General features: G+C 41.4%; 2 protein-coding genes across 2 annotated transcripts; one reads left to right on the forward strand and one right to left on the reverse strand.

Annotated features, from left to right (window-relative positions):
- Nucleotides 1-1,241: 1,241 nt before the first annotated feature.
- kcnk15 (potassium channel, subfamily K, member 15) lies at nt 1,242-2,815 on the reverse strand. The gene is made up of 2 exons (XM_028409277.1): nt 2,412-2,815; nt 1,242-2,251 (listed from the first exon to the last, which is right to left on the reverse strand). Exons 1-2 carry the CDS (start codon nt 2,707-2,709, stop codon nt 1,242-1,244), a joined length of 1,308 nt encoding a protein of 435 aa, XP_028265078.1. The 5' UTR covers nt 2,710-2,815.
- A 6,763-nt stretch (nt 2,816-9,578) lies between these two features.
- Nucleotides 9,579-14,018, forward strand: ogfr (opioid growth factor receptor). The gene is made up of 7 exons (XM_028409276.1): nt 9,579-9,886; nt 10,333-10,398; nt 10,478-10,559; nt 10,642-10,720; nt 11,099-11,165; nt 11,388-11,536; nt 11,623-14,018. Exons 1-7 carry the CDS (start codon nt 9,761-9,763, stop codon nt 12,698-12,700), a joined length of 1,647 nt encoding a protein of 548 aa, XP_028265077.1. The 5' UTR covers nt 9,579-9,760; the 3' UTR covers nt 12,701-14,018.
- Nucleotides 14,019-14,927: the final 909 nt, after the last annotated feature.

Genomic DNA, 14,927 nt, shown 5'->3' on the forward strand with positions numbered 1-14,927 from the left:
AGAACCAAAAACCGGGTTTTAAAAGCAGCAAACTGGAGGCAATGTGCAGACGTTATGACATGTGATGACATTTTATGTCCTGACATCTGTTTGATGAACTGAAATAGAGGGCATGGTGCACTCGAGAGTGGAGACATGGTTCTTCTCTCTGTTTGTTTCAGAGCGACGCTCGAGATGGTTAAAAGCTGTAAAATGATTCATGTTTCAGAGCTATACTGGGCCAACACATGACTGCAAGACACTCATCAGAGGCTAGCCACAGCTCACATAGCAATACATTTTGCACTGCTGCACACACGTAAATGTTATCATTAATATTTGGGTACTGCAGTATTTTTACCACTGGTAAACAGAAAATCTAGCTTTTCTTCTCTATTCACACATTATACAATAATTTCTGGTAAAATAGAGTGACCAATTGACCTAACAAGCACGTCTTTAGAAGAGGAAGCCGGAGGGAGAACATGCAAACTCCACACAGAGAGGCACCACCTCAGAACAAACAAATACAAAAAAAAAACACTCAGACATTGTACTTTCCTTTGGTTTAATAAAACAATACTATAAGAGACACATTCAATCTGACTACAAACCAAAGACAGAACACCTCCCTGGCTGGAAAATGAATCCCAGAATTGTCCGATGTTCAATAAAAACCTGCTACATATTAGTTATGTGTGCTACGTCTATTAAAGTTGCGATGTTGTCATGTGACATAATCTCTTTATTAGAGCACACCTTGCTCTCCGCCTTCAGTGCTAAGGATGAAGTCACACATCCGATGTGCTTGGTCAAAGTTCATTAAGGCTTTTTTTCTCTTCAGTATATAAAAGTATTATGACATCATCTAGCATGAAAAATTTCGGGTTTTGTCTAAAGCAGGAATCTGTCGAGGATGTTCACTGAACAGAAACACAGTCAAAAGCATTTTATCCAAAATACTTTGTGTTAAAACTGCTTTTTACATCGTTACCTGTACACAGCACTCATGCATTCACATTGTGTGCTTTACATTCTCTTCAGCATGCACTGCACTTTGGCTGGCGTGCAAAACAAAAGAATGATAAACAGAAACTAAGAAGAAAAAAATACAAAGAAATTTACAAAGAAAATATTTCCAATAGCCACAACAACTTAGAATCTGTATCTTCTGACATGCACGAAGGAGATGTAACACAAAATACAGTCGTGTCTTTGAGTTTACAGTCTGTGCAAACACCTTCCCCTCATAATGACCCTCTTCACACTGACTTTCTCCTTAAACGAGGAAACTCCCGGAAGCTGTGCCCCGGTGAGAGCGTGCTGCCGGGGGAAGACAGTCCAGTGTTGTCCCTGGAAGTTGGCGAGCAGCTTTGGATCCTATAGGAGATGGAGTTGTAGTAAACAGAGTTGATGTGGCAGCCATGCTGCTCACTGTGGGGCATCAGAGGACTATCGCAAACCTCCAAGCGGTAGCACACACAGGAGCAGAGGGAGCTAAGGCTGGACTCCTGCCTGCGTCTGCCAGGCTTGATGGGAAAATGCAGCTTGTGCCTGCAGGGGCTCCTTCTTCTCCGTCTCTCCTGATCCTCCTCTGGGGATGAGATGAGGTTGGTGCGGCTGGTTCCCTCCTCCATCGGGAGGAAGAGATTGCTGTGGCTACGACTGTGCACCATGTTGCTTCTGTTCCTCTCCCTGTCTCTGCTCTGTTCTCCTACAACGTGGAGGCTCACAGCTCCATCTAAAAGGCCTCTGTCCCTCTTCAGCGACGCCCTCTCTTGAGCATCTCGCCTCTCATCCTCAGTGTTCATGGTGAGGAAACGAAGCACCACCAAGTTAAGGAACGCCCCAATGACAGTCAGCCCCACCAGGATGTACATGAAGCTGAAAGCGACGTAGGGCGTCTTCTCTTGAAGGTCTTCCTTTTTCTGAAGGGCCACAAAGTCCCCAAAACCAATAGTGGTGAGTGTGATGAAGCAGTAGTAGTAAGCATGGAAGAAGCTCCATCCCTCAAAGTGGGAGAAGGCTGCAGCTCCCACACACAGTGTTCCGATGCAGGACAGGAAGCCCACCAGGACCATGTTCTCCATGGACACCTCAGTGCGGCGGAAGCCCAGGCACTGCTTCGCTTTGTGTAGGAGATAACGGACAAACGTGTTCATCCTCTCTCCCAGGCTCTGGAACATGACCAAGGTGAGAGGGATGCCGAGTACAGCGTAGAACATGCAGAAGACCTTTCCTGCATCTGTGCCCGGTGCTGCATGCCCATAACCTGAATGCAGAAGGATGGAGATGAAACACTGTGACGCACACTGTAGCAATGCTTGTGTGGTGAAGCAAGGATCAATTGTCTATATTTAATCCAACCTGTCATTGAACACAAGCCTTGAATATTGTATAAATGCAGAGAAATGAGCAATATATTAACTTACCAATAGTGGTGATGACTGTTATTGCAAAGTAAAAAGAGCCTGCAAATTTCCACTGCCTCCCGGCTCGGTGCGGCTCAGCTTGCAGCACCACACGCTCGATTTCACGGTAGTCGTCCTCGGAGAAGCGATACTTCTTCTTCATCTCGTTGCGCTTCTGCTCCAAGATGCGCCTGCGGGAGCTCTCCGACTCGGACTCCAGCGCGTCAAACACCGCGGCGCCGACCAGCAAGTAGGAGAACATGCAGAGGATGAGCGACAAGGTCCGGACGTTTTGCTTCTTCATCCTCGGCGTAGGCATGAAAGTCGGGAGCAGCAAGAGGCAGAGTTACAGGTGGTACTGATCTTCAGCTTAGACTCCACATTGGTGCTGCAGCCTGTTGCGTAGGAACGCGGCGGCGGAGGAGACGCGGGGAGAAAAAAAATCAAACCTGGAAATCTGCTTAAATATCTGCTTTAGTGGAAAATGAAAACGCGCATGTTCTGCTGTGCTTATTGAGAGCGATCGATGCTCTCGACACGGTCATCTGTTTAGACAAGTGGCCTCAGCTTGCCTCTTCGCATGCGCAGTCCAGTCACCGATAAAAAAGCGGTGTGTAGAGTAATGCATAGTACAGATGTAAAACACACATCACGCTGTGTCCTGTCATATGAGTGTGCAACAAGTGCTGACCCCGGAGAGACGAGCCTGAGGAGGAGGAGGAGGAAGAGGAGGAAGAGGAGGAGGGTTCAGCACCACGGACAGCAACCAGCGAGATATCACATTTGACCTGCCTGGCATGGTGACTGCAAAAACACATGGACATCAGGTGCTAGTTGGTAAAAATAAAATAAAATAAAATACATTTATTTAGTTCGTGTGAAAATAAATTAACAAATCTGAAAAACATTGGTAACCCCGAGTTAAACACAGTGTGTGTGTGTGTGTGTGTGTGTGTGTGTGTGTGTGTGTGTGTGTGTGTGTGTGTGCGCTTTGGGGAATTAGTCTTATACTATTTATTACACAATTCTACTAAACAGCTCATTTCAAATCAAACAGAAAGAACAAAATAAAGATAGAAATATGTGCCAGCATGCAGTATGCACATATGTTAGGACACTGAAAATATAATCAATTCAGTCAATAAAAGGGGATTTCATCAGTCAATATATAACGTTAATTAATGCTCTGTTTACTGCTGAGAAGACAAATATATGCAAACACACATGTGTTTTGGTACCTGAATGTTAGTGAACTGGTGCATGTAGCATATATATATATATATACATATATATATATATATATATATATACACATATATATATATACATATATATATATATACACACATATATATATATATATACACACATATATATATATATATATACACACATATATATACATATATACACACATATATATATATATATATATATACACATATATATACATATATATATATATACACATACACATATATATATACACATATATATACATATATATATATATATATATATATATATATATATACATATATATATATACGATGGCTAAATAAGCAATGCTGCTAACACGAGGTGCTCCTGGAAATTTACTGTAGGTGATGCCGGTTGCCATGGTTACATGTACCAAAAGCGCCACAAGACTTGGACTGTCAGCGAGGCTGGAGCTAATATGTTAAGTGTAATGGTCCGGGCCCTCGCTCAGTTAATTATGTTGTCACTGCATCACAACTCAACAGAATCATCCTCTTCTCTCTCTCTCTGTGTGTGTGTGTGTGTGTGTGTGTGTGTGTGTGTGTGTGTGTGTGGACTGCAGGTGGATTTATTGTTTGTTCTTTTGTTCCTGTTCCTCCTCTCCGTGGACCTGTTTTTGTGTTAAGTGGCTTAATCAAACCAGCTCTCCATAAATCAATTACATCTCAGCTGACAGGAGAGGAACCTGCAGCCCTCAGAGCCACCCATCAATCCAGACACCACCTTGTGTGCGCATCCTTTTTTTTTTTTAGCAGAGCCCAGAGAACAAAGAGAGGGGGCCATTCAGTCCCCACATGGCCAGAGTCTAAGGATAATTCAGGATTACTTGGTTATGTGATACAAGAAAGCAGCAGATGATGTTAATGATGTTCTTTGTCCTCTCTTGCTGTTATAACATTCGGAATATTAGAGTCATATGTTAATGTCAGTCAGAGTTCCTGCATGACAGATGGGGAGTTTGTTCTTGAGGGAAAAACTATTAGTTTTATTTTCTCTACACCATCTACATGCAGCATTTTCCCCGAGTTTAATCTCGCAACATCAAAAGAGACCCCCGCAGTGTGTTAGAGTGTGTTTATGTGTGTGTGTGTGTGTGTGTGATGCTGAGAATATGCAGATTTTACCATTTTAAAAGGTGCACATGATGTGCAGTGAAAAGAGAACCTTGTGCCTAAAGGCACTTTTCTCTTCTAAATATATATATTAAAAAAAGACCACTTGGCAGCTCAGTGACACAAAAAAATGCAAATCTGTCAAAATCAGGGATGAAAGCTAAGAAATGAGGCTTCCCTGTAAAAGCAAAGTTGTATCTGGAGCTCTGTTTTGGTAATTAAAGGAGACCACACATGTAGGACATGTCAGAGGATGACTGTGAGAAGAGGAGGAAGACCAGAAAAGGACACTAAATTTAAATTTGCAGCATTAAAATCTTATTACACAAACAATTTGGTAATTTGGTTCTATTTCTGTCGCCATTTGCCAGAAAAGATGCTCAACATCCCGACCCTTTGTGAGGCTTTTCTTTGTGTCCTAGAAAATATGTAAATAAATATCAGATGCTTATAAATAATCTGTAGGAACACATATTTGCAGACAAAGCCTTTAAGGCTAAATGTAACAGAGACAATGATTTGAGAGCTGCACAACAATAAAAATGTGCATGTGCTGTAAACACATTTATCTATTTTTATTATCCTGTTGTTCCCGGTGTCTTTTGCAGGCATTGCTGCATGAACTGAACTGCTCAGTCATCTCTGATCACAGGTTTACTCTGCATTCAGCTACAGAAACAAGCTTGGCAAACCTTTGGGGTGCATGTTCAAAATCTGTCACTGACCCATATGTATGGTGTAGAAGTATTTTAGGACACAAGTTCCAGGTTGTAGTTCTGTCCTCACTCCTCATTTGTGCAGAGAAGACCTTTGTTTGCTCTGTCAGCACTTTATGTTTCTCTACAGCAGAAGGAAATGCATGCTATTGATTTATTCTATTTCCTAATATCAAAGCATATCAAGGCAATATGATCAAATTAAAAACGGTATCAACCATGCCAATACCACTGGGGGGCCTTTATTGTGAAGCAGCCAAAGGCAGTATTGATTTTTCATCCACGCACAACCAAAGTTTTTTCTGTTTAATACTCTTTATGGACGTCCCCTAATCAAAGACATGATCAGATAATACTCCATACAAAGTCCTTAAATATACAATGAAGAGTTCCATTCAAATCCTACACAAAACCTGTACAGACAGAGGTGCCTTGATAGTTTGTTGGCATCCTATGCACAAAAATACAGGGGACCCACTAGTGTCCATTATGTTAATATAAATCTGCAACAACTGACTGGCCAAACAGCCTGTATTCAAAGTACTGGTTGGGTCGTGATATAGACATCTGAATTTTAAAAGAATTGAAGCTATTTAAATGATAAGAAACTGCATCTCAGAACACAGGCTCTGTGTTGCACTGATGCACATTTGTGATAAAAATGTGCATCTGATAAAAAGTGACAGAGAATCCCCACAGCTTATGCAAGAATCTCATTGTTTATCTGTGTGACTCAGAGTGCACAGCAAACAGCCCGTAATTTAAAATACATCCACCACCAACCGCCACCATGTTCATTTGAAACATTAACCGCTGTAAACCAGCCACACCAATGTCATAAAGGCTGACAGCTCCACTAATAATGGGGGTTTTTTTACCAGAAGTGACAACCCTCCATTTATCTGTGCATCGCGCTGATGATTGGAGTTGTAAGATCACTAAATAGCAGTCAGTGAACAAAGTAGATGTGCATGGGTGTGTGTGGGTGTGAGGGGGGGGGGGGCGCAAAAACAGCTGGTACAATAAGATCTATGAGTTGGATCTTGTAGAAAGGAACACATTAATGAAGAGAAAAGTGGGAAATCGTTTATATCTAAAATGGCCAATGTACAGTGCTGAAAGGAAGGACTTGTTATAAATAAGGTGTGTGTAAACGTTCTGCCATATTTTATCCATTGGGATGTCAGCATATGTATAAACTGTTACAATTCCAAATCACAACACAACAACAGCCAATCATGAACTAAATCAACTTGTTCTATTGTATTATTGTTGTACCACCGGGTTCCTGCATAAAGTTCATGGTCCTATAAAGTCATGAACTCAGTGTCAAATCACCAACTGGCAGGATTCACACACTGTTTGTACGCCCGCCTTTATGAACGCATGCAGAAAAAGGAGCAACAGGAGTCCATTTTATGAAGCACAGGCACTAAATAGCAACAGCAAATACCGGATGCCTGCAGAGCCCTCTGGTTTCCACAGTAACTAAGACCAAAAATAGTAACCCACACCAGCGGCCATTCAACACCGAGTCCCCCTGTGATAACACATGATTCTATTTATACCCTCTAATGGCGAAATAGTCCTGTGTATAAATGCATCTGTCCAATTACTGTCACAAGAGAGATATCATGGTCCAATTATATGCTCTCACCTCTGAATCCCTCTTCATGCTGAAGCCTGAAAACAACTTAGGATTCAGTAACACAGTCAGCCGGAGAAATGTGTGTGTGTGTGTTGGAGGGAAAGAGAGGAAGAGAGCCTGCATGTATGTGTGGATGGTATCTCTCATATGAAAACCCAAAGGTATGCAAACATTTACACTGTATGTTATCTATAAATAGATCTGTTTCAAATGTAGATCACTGTCATTCATTCACTCTACTCACACACACACACTCAGTGTTACACTACAGAGAACCTGTACATCTAATCCAATATTTCAATAGAGTTACCCATCTGGTTTTGCAGCAGCAATCAATAGGCCTACCTATAGAAAACATATCAGAAGCTATTGTAATATGTGTTTAGTCAATTACAGCATTTTCCAACCAAACAGCAAAAAGAATTTGGACAAATGTTCTTGGACCAGGATATGTATTGCTTTATTTATCTACAAATTAAAAAAAATACTTGAATAATCCCATCAGGGAAATTGTTTAAGGCAGCCCAGCAAAGAGCGCCACACACCAGTATGTACCACTGGAAGCAATGCAGGTAAAGTGCCTTGCCCAAGGACACACAACATTGACTAGGGAGGACTTGGGATTGAACCACCAGCAGCATAATCAATAAAGAATTGCTGCCTTAATTTTAATTAAACTGTTCTGATTTGATAATATAGCAAAATGATTAGCAGCTCCTAGAAAACATTGTTCTATTCTATATGTATTTCCCATGTTGTGTTTGATATAAATAGAATTTTTGACCTTAGTGTTTTTTAGGAAGCTCACATTATTTCAATCTACACACTACACCTACACTAACGCCCGGTCTTGCTGCGTCAGGTTTTCAGATTCTTTTTTTCATGATTCCTTCCACACTGATAAGATTCCCAGTTTAAGACACACTGAACCATCCCCACAGCATTTTACTGCCACCGCCATGTTTCACTGAGGAAAACGCAGAGGCAACATACAAGAAGGGACAGAGTCGCCTGTATCTCCTGAGGAGACTCAGGTCCTTTAACGTCTGCCAGACCATGCTGCAGATGTTTTACCACTCGGTGGTCTCCAGCGTCATCTTCTATGCTGTAGTGTGCTGGGGCAGCAGGATGAAGACGGCCGACACCAACAGACTCAACAAGCTCATTAGGAAGGCTGGCTCGGTGCTGGGAGTGGAGCTGGAGTCTGTGGTGGAGGTGACGGAGAGGAGGATGCTGAGGAAACTCCTCAGTATTCGTAACAACACGTCTCACCCCCTGCAGGACACACTGCTGTCCTACAGGAGCACATTCAGCGGCAGACTGAGACTACGAGGAGCAGCACAGAACGCCACAGGAGGTCCTTCCTGCCTGTGGCCATCAGACTGTATAACTCCTCCCCTTTCTGTAGGGAGGAGTTATACAGTCTGATGTTATACAGTTATACAGTCTTTGTATCCATGTATCATATATTGCTCATACTGTACTCTGATTGGATTATAGTGACACTCACATACTCTTATACTCTGTACTTAACTGCATTTAATGTAACTTGATACCTCTGGCACAAGAATTTCCTTCGGGATTAATAAAGTCTTATCTTATCTTATCTTATCTTATCTTATCTTATCTTATCTTATCCACCTCTCCTTTCTTTCTCACAATGAGGCAACATCTCTGTGACCAAAGAGCTCCAGTTTTGTTTCATCTGACCCAATGACACATTTCAAGTATGTGTAATCTTTCTCCAGGTTGTCATTACATCAGTCTGGCTTGTAGGTGTCTTTTCTGCAGAGTTTGATATATTTAATATTACATACACTTATAGTATATACCAAAAAAGAGTCTATTACACTGTGCAAATTAAAGTAATAAAGGATATTTCATGGGAATTTATAAAACATTAAAATATCTGCTTTATGAAACAACACTAGCAAAATATTGAAAATCATTTTAATGCAATGATTTAGCAGTCGGTCTGATGAGTTTTTGGTCGGGTCTGTTTTGCATGTTGTTTTCTTATGAATCCCTGTAATAATGTTAATGCTCTGCAGTTATATAACACCACAGTGAGAGTTGTTCTCTTCTTACAGACTGTCTGACTCAGCTTGTTTGCAGGTTTGAAACCAAAAAACCATCACTGCCAGTGTGCTGCCTTCACTGTCTGTCGGAAAAAATACAAAAACACAGATAAAAACGAACATGAATGCCAAAAAACACTGCAGCATAAGGCATAAACATCAAGGGGTTAAAGACAAAAACAAACATATGATTGTTAAATTAACACCTTCAGCGTTCATATTTTTTATAGGTCTTAAACTGTAGGTATGCGGCTGCATAGCAGATGTCGGGCGCAAAAATCTGGTAATATTTTACCTTTTTATATCAGATTAAAGTGTGAAGTTGTGTGAAGTTGGTTAGTTCCGATTTAGCAGGAGCACTTGAACGCAGCGTCAGTGCTGCAGCCGCAAACGGAGCCGCTGACTGACGTTAGATGTTAGACTGGAAAGACGGATGGTCAGGGCCGTCCCCGGCTAACCTGAACATGAAAGTGTAACTTAGTTCGTCCCGGTTGTAGTGCTGAGCCAGGTTTTACGTTTATTTAGCGTTGGATAGTCTTTAAACATTTATTTAGCCATGGAGGACGACTGTGTTTGTGAGTACGACTCGACCTGGGACACAGAGAGTGATGGAGACGACCCGGACGGAGAGAGCCAAAGCCGTCGGTCAAGCCAAGACAAAAACAAATCCAGTTGGACTTTAGTATGTATTTTTAGTGTTACTCGGTTAGAGTATAATCCACAAAAATGCTAAAATGTTGACTTCTAAGTGACTGCATTTGTGTCCTGTCAGCCGTTTGCTGTTCCAGTTCCTGTTGCCATTACAGAAAAGCTAATGTTAGCTTAATGCCTCACTGCTGCAGCCTTGCTAACTAGCCTAGCTAGCCGCTGATGTTAGCTTAGTCCGAAGGTCTACGTTTATATATTTAAACTTAAATGTGACGACATGGCATAGTTTGTAATCCATAGTTTGCGGTTTAACTGTGATGTCTAGCGTCTGTGTGTCTTGTAGCTTCCCACCGTCATTATGGACATTACATTTTGTGGTCATACTAGTTAGTAAGGAAATAAGGATACACCCACTGCTAATACTGTGCTGTCCCCGTCAGTATTAGTCCTGATGCGGACTACTTTCACTTTTACTTTCAGTGGAATCCCACTCCCAGAAACATGAGGGCAGCAAAGGACATGCAGAACTACAGGAGAGGTTATCCAGTAAGTAACAGCTGGACCCTCCATCCACACAGCTCATCATCTCCTGAGACTAATCACAGTGTGTGTTGTTCTTTGACAGAATCTCACAGATGACGAGTGCTCAGAGGACAAAATGAACAATTTGCAGTTTTATCTCAATAAATTTCCCTCCGCTCCTGATGGTAGTGTATCTAAAACGCTGTTTTCTGTATTGGTGACGGTTGTGCTCGTTATACATGATGTTCTGCATCTCATTTGGCACAGATGTCTACATTGAATCATTTCTAAAAGATTGGAAGAACGACTACAAAAGACTGGAGAGGGTTCACTCCTACATTCAGTGGTTTGTACTTTTTGTCTTAAGCTAATATCTCAAATAGGAAGTGCTGTCTCCTAAATCCACACTACCTGCCAAGTATAGACAGGTTTTGAGGATCCTGGCACAACAAGGAAACACATAAACAAACTCACAAAAAAAATAACCAATACCAGTAAAGGGCTTTACTTGTCAGAAGTCTTTCCCTAGCTGCCTGAGGGTTTTTTTTAGGGTATTACGAGTCGTACTGGGTGTGGAATTTTTAGAGGATGAAGCACCAAAGAATGATTTTACATTTTGGTCATTAAGACTTAGCAGCTAACATCATCTCAATTGAATTAGAGTGTAGTGTCATTAGACGTTAATTGGTTTTGTGTGTTGTTTCTCCCTTGATCCGTCTGTAAGGCTGTTTCCGCTGCGAGAACCAGGGGTTAATTACATGGCTTCAGAACTCACCAAGAAGGAAATTGAGGTATGTGTATAATGAGTTTTTTTAATAGATGCTCTAATAAACAGAGATTTGTTTATTAGCAGGGATTTTAGTATCTAGTACAATTTATGTGAGTATTCATCACATGAGTGCAACAAAGTTACATCTGATGAGCACAAAGCCAACATCTGCATTTATTATTTATCAATTCTCTGCAAATCTTTGAAAATCTTTTGGCTAACTTTGTTATTGTTTGTTCAAAAGACCTTCAAGAAGAATGAGGACGCCAAAAGGAGACTAGTAGAGTCCTACGAACTCATGTTGGGATTCTATGGTGTTCGTTTGGTTAATAAAGAGACGGGTGAAGTGAAACGGGCAGAAAATTGGAAGGAGCGCTTTGGAAATTTGGAACGGTACATCTGATGTTCACTGTTCTCTGAGATCGGTTATTTTTATTGGCTTTGATCACAGCTTCAACTGATGTCTGGTCTCTTTGCAGGAATATGCACAACAACCTGCGCATCACTCGCATCCTGAAGAGCCTCGGGGAGCTGGGCTTTGAGCACTACCAGGCCCCGCTTGTTCGTTTCTTTCTGGAGGAGACGTTAGTGAAGAAGACGCTCAGCAGTGTTAAACGCAGCGTGCTCGACTACTTCCTGTTTGCTGTGCTAGACAAGCAGAAACGTCAGGAGCTTGTGCGCTTTGCCTACATGAACTATGAGCCAAAGGACAAGTTTGTGTGGTGTCCCCGAAAGATCCAGAAACAGTTTAGGAAGACAGAGAAAAGGCCTGATGCTGTCGGAAATGGAGACGGAAAGGAAGAAGTCTGTACATGGGTTAAAGGCAAAGATGGAGACGCAGCTGTGCAGCAGAAAGAAGATGGACCGGATACTGTTGCTAAGGCTCAGAAAGGAACTGATAAAACTGAAAGTGAACAGCAAAGCAACCTCTCTGAAGCATCAACTGAGCCAAAGCCAGAAGCAGAGACTGTCACAAATGGAAATGTGGACACTGATAATGAAATTTTAGGGAATGGAAATGACTCTGCAGATGATGTTAATGAAATGGATGCGTCTCCGAGTCCTGACGCAGTGGCGTCAAAACCCGAGCCCTGTGTGGACAACGAGCAGACCGTCACCAACAACATCAACCAGGAAGCAGGCAGCAATATGCACACAGAAGGGGACACGGAAATTGAAAAACCACCGAAGAAGAAGAGAGAAGATGACAAGGTGCTGCCAAGCAACGGCTCTGCTGGCGACTCAGCCGGCAGGCAGGTGGAGGAAAAAGCTGTTGCTCATAAAGCTGCTGGTCAAACGAGCCCGTCGGTGCAAACTCCTCCGAAGACTTCGAAACACTCCCCCTCCCTGTCATCGGAAAGGGAGGAAAAAATCCCAAGGACTGATTTTAATCAAGTGCCAGTTAAAAAAGAAGCGGAAGAAACGTCACCGGAAAGTAAATCTGCAACAAATGGGTCGCTGCTGAAAACAGTCAAGTGCGCAGATGAGCAGACGAATGGGAATGAGTGTGAGGATGTGAAAATGGAGGTCTCTGAGCAAAATGTGGAAAGCTCCTGAACACACTGACTGACCAGAGAAAACTTAAATGAGATGTAATATAGGGAGAGAATATGACTTCAAAAGACTTTCTAGGCCTTATTTCTACTATATTTGATGTTAAGAAATCTTTTCTTTTCACTTCGAAGGGGTTTATGATGATTTCACCAAATGATCTGTTTCTACATGACTATCAGACGCCACTAAAGGATAAGACCTGTGATATCTGGAGTTTTTGGTAGCAAATCAAAAAAATCATAAAATAGGCTACTGTTAGTCAGTCTGAGACTTTTCCACCCCATCTTTAAAAAGCAGCAGTGGAGAAACTTTTCACTTTAAAATGGCGTAATGAGAGGATATTATTTAAAACTGTGTTAAATGAAATAATTACCATTAATGTAATTACACATAACAGAGAAGATGAGGGACATGCAGCATCAGGCTGGGTTTAGGTGGGTGTTATTCTTTGTAAATTATTTGGGTGACTCTGGGTCGGTGTCCGTCTGCATACACACTTTGTCTGTGCAACCGCTAGCTAGCTACAAAGGCACCATCTGCTGTGGGAAAACAAGACAGTTGCAGACTTTGATGAGAGGCAGTGTGGAGAGCTCCATTGCTAACAGCATCTGTGCCCATTCTTCATATATTAAACAACCAAATTTGCCAAGGTAGAAGCATGAACTAAATAGGCCTGGTCTGATGTGTTTGGGATGCCCCAACCAAGTGCTGGTGCTCAGGGTTCACCTCCATCTGTCAGACCCTCACATGTGCTCAGAGGCTTGAAGTATCAGAAAGGTTCTGTTCCAGGCCCTACCTACAAAATCTATTTCATTACATTTTAACGCTTGTTTGACTGTGAGGTTCTAATTTGCCAGTAATGTGTTCCTCAGTGCAACAGTGTGGTTTGCTGCTTTATATTTTTGTTCGTCTGTGGCGCACTGAGCCAAATAAATGCAGAATATTACACATCTTATCCTTCAATAAGGCGGTAGTGATGAAGACTGTCAGCAACGTATTTTAAAGTTCTCTACAGAATACATAAAGCACTATTATTAATGTATATGAATGAAATGAAGGTTTCAGCGTTTTTCATACTTTTGGCATTTGAACTTTTTTTTGCACTGAGAATAAGATTTTTTTTTGTTTTGTCTCTCTGAGCTGGTAACGTGTCGGTTAAAAACTTCCTGGTTTGTGTTGTTGCTGGACTCCCTGCTGTTCACGTGGAATAAAGACTGAATGTCAGTTGTGTATTTCAGTCATGTTGCACAGTCTATACACTTCCGTGCAGATTTGGGAAGTTGGAACTTTGAACAACTGAAGGTTTTGCCAAAAAAAAAAATAGTGGTGAGACGGGCTGATTGTACGTGTGTGTCTTCTTGGCAGAACTGATAAAAGCTTCAGCTGTAATTTAACTGTTTGTTCTTTTTAAAATAGGTGCAGTCTGTGGAAATCAGCTGACCTGGGTGGTTATATATTGATGCATCTTTTTAAATTTGCACTTAATTTTCACTATTAATTGTTCAAGTTACTGTATTAACTTAACAAAATGGTAATAACTTTATATATGACTTTTTTTTTTCAACTAAATACCTGGCTGTTAACAAAGCAGAATAAAGTTACACTATTTTCTGATGTTGTTTTGTGAAATGAATGTGTGGTTAAGAGTGTGTTGGATGACACGGTGGTCGATTGGGTGCTGTTGCTGAGACGCTTCCTGCAGCATATAGCCAGAAATATCAGTATATGTTTCCCAGTAAACAGTCTCAGTATAGATATGACTCAGAGCAAAGCTCAGGAACAGAAAACAGATATTGATGCAGCACAACTTGTTTCAGACTTCAGGATCAGTGTGGAGGTCAGGTATATACAAGAGTTTCAGCTTGGTGTGCTGAATTGTCCATGCCAGCCTCTATCTATAGTCTCCCTTAGGAAAAAGGTCTTTGTTGGATCATTGTGAATTCACATCACGACACAGAGAACACGTTTTTCCTCCAAGACAAAGGAGGTGGATGCTGGACTCCATGTTTATTGTGAGGGTTTGTATGTTCACTTTGCATTCAGTGCTCTTACACTAAACTAAATCTGGTCATAGATTACAGATAAAAGATTATAGGCTAATAGATATTAAAATCAATATACAGTGCTGCTTGAAAGTATGTGAACCCCTTGAGCAGTTTAGATGTTTCTGTTGTTTTACCATGATTTTCACCAGTGTTTATGTATGAACTGTCAGATCTATGTTTTATCA

Source organism: Parambassis ranga, chromosome 7 (genome assembly GCF_900634625.1).
Source record: "Parambassis ranga chromosome 7, fParRan2.1, whole genome shotgun sequence".
NCBI lineage: Eukaryota > Metazoa > Chordata > Actinopteri > Ambassidae > Parambassis > Parambassis ranga.

What these genes read in the sequence shown, in the direction of transcription:
- kcnk15 (XM_028409277.1), bottom strand. Translation starts at nt 2,709, where the DNA reads ATGCCTACGCCGAGGATGAAGAAGCAAAACGTCCGGACCTTGTCGCTC. An exon ending in AACAGTCATCACCACTATTG is followed by an intron (nt 2,252 to 2,411) that starts GTAAGTTAATAT and finishes TTCTGCATTCAG; the next exon opens with GTTATGGGCATGCAGCACCG.
- ogfr (XM_028409276.1), top strand. Translation starts at nt 9,761, where the DNA reads ATGGAGGACGACTGTGTTTGTGAGTACGACTCGACCTGGGACACAGAG. An exon ending in ACTACAGGAGAGGTTATCCA is followed by an intron (nt 10,399 to 10,477) that starts GTAAGTAACAGC and finishes GTTCTTTGACAG; the next exon opens with AATCTCACAGATGACGAGTG. An exon ending in ATTTCCCTCCGCTCCTGATG is followed by an intron (nt 10,560 to 10,641) that starts GTAGTGTATCTA and finishes CATTTGGCACAG; the next exon opens with ATGTCTACATTGAATCATTT.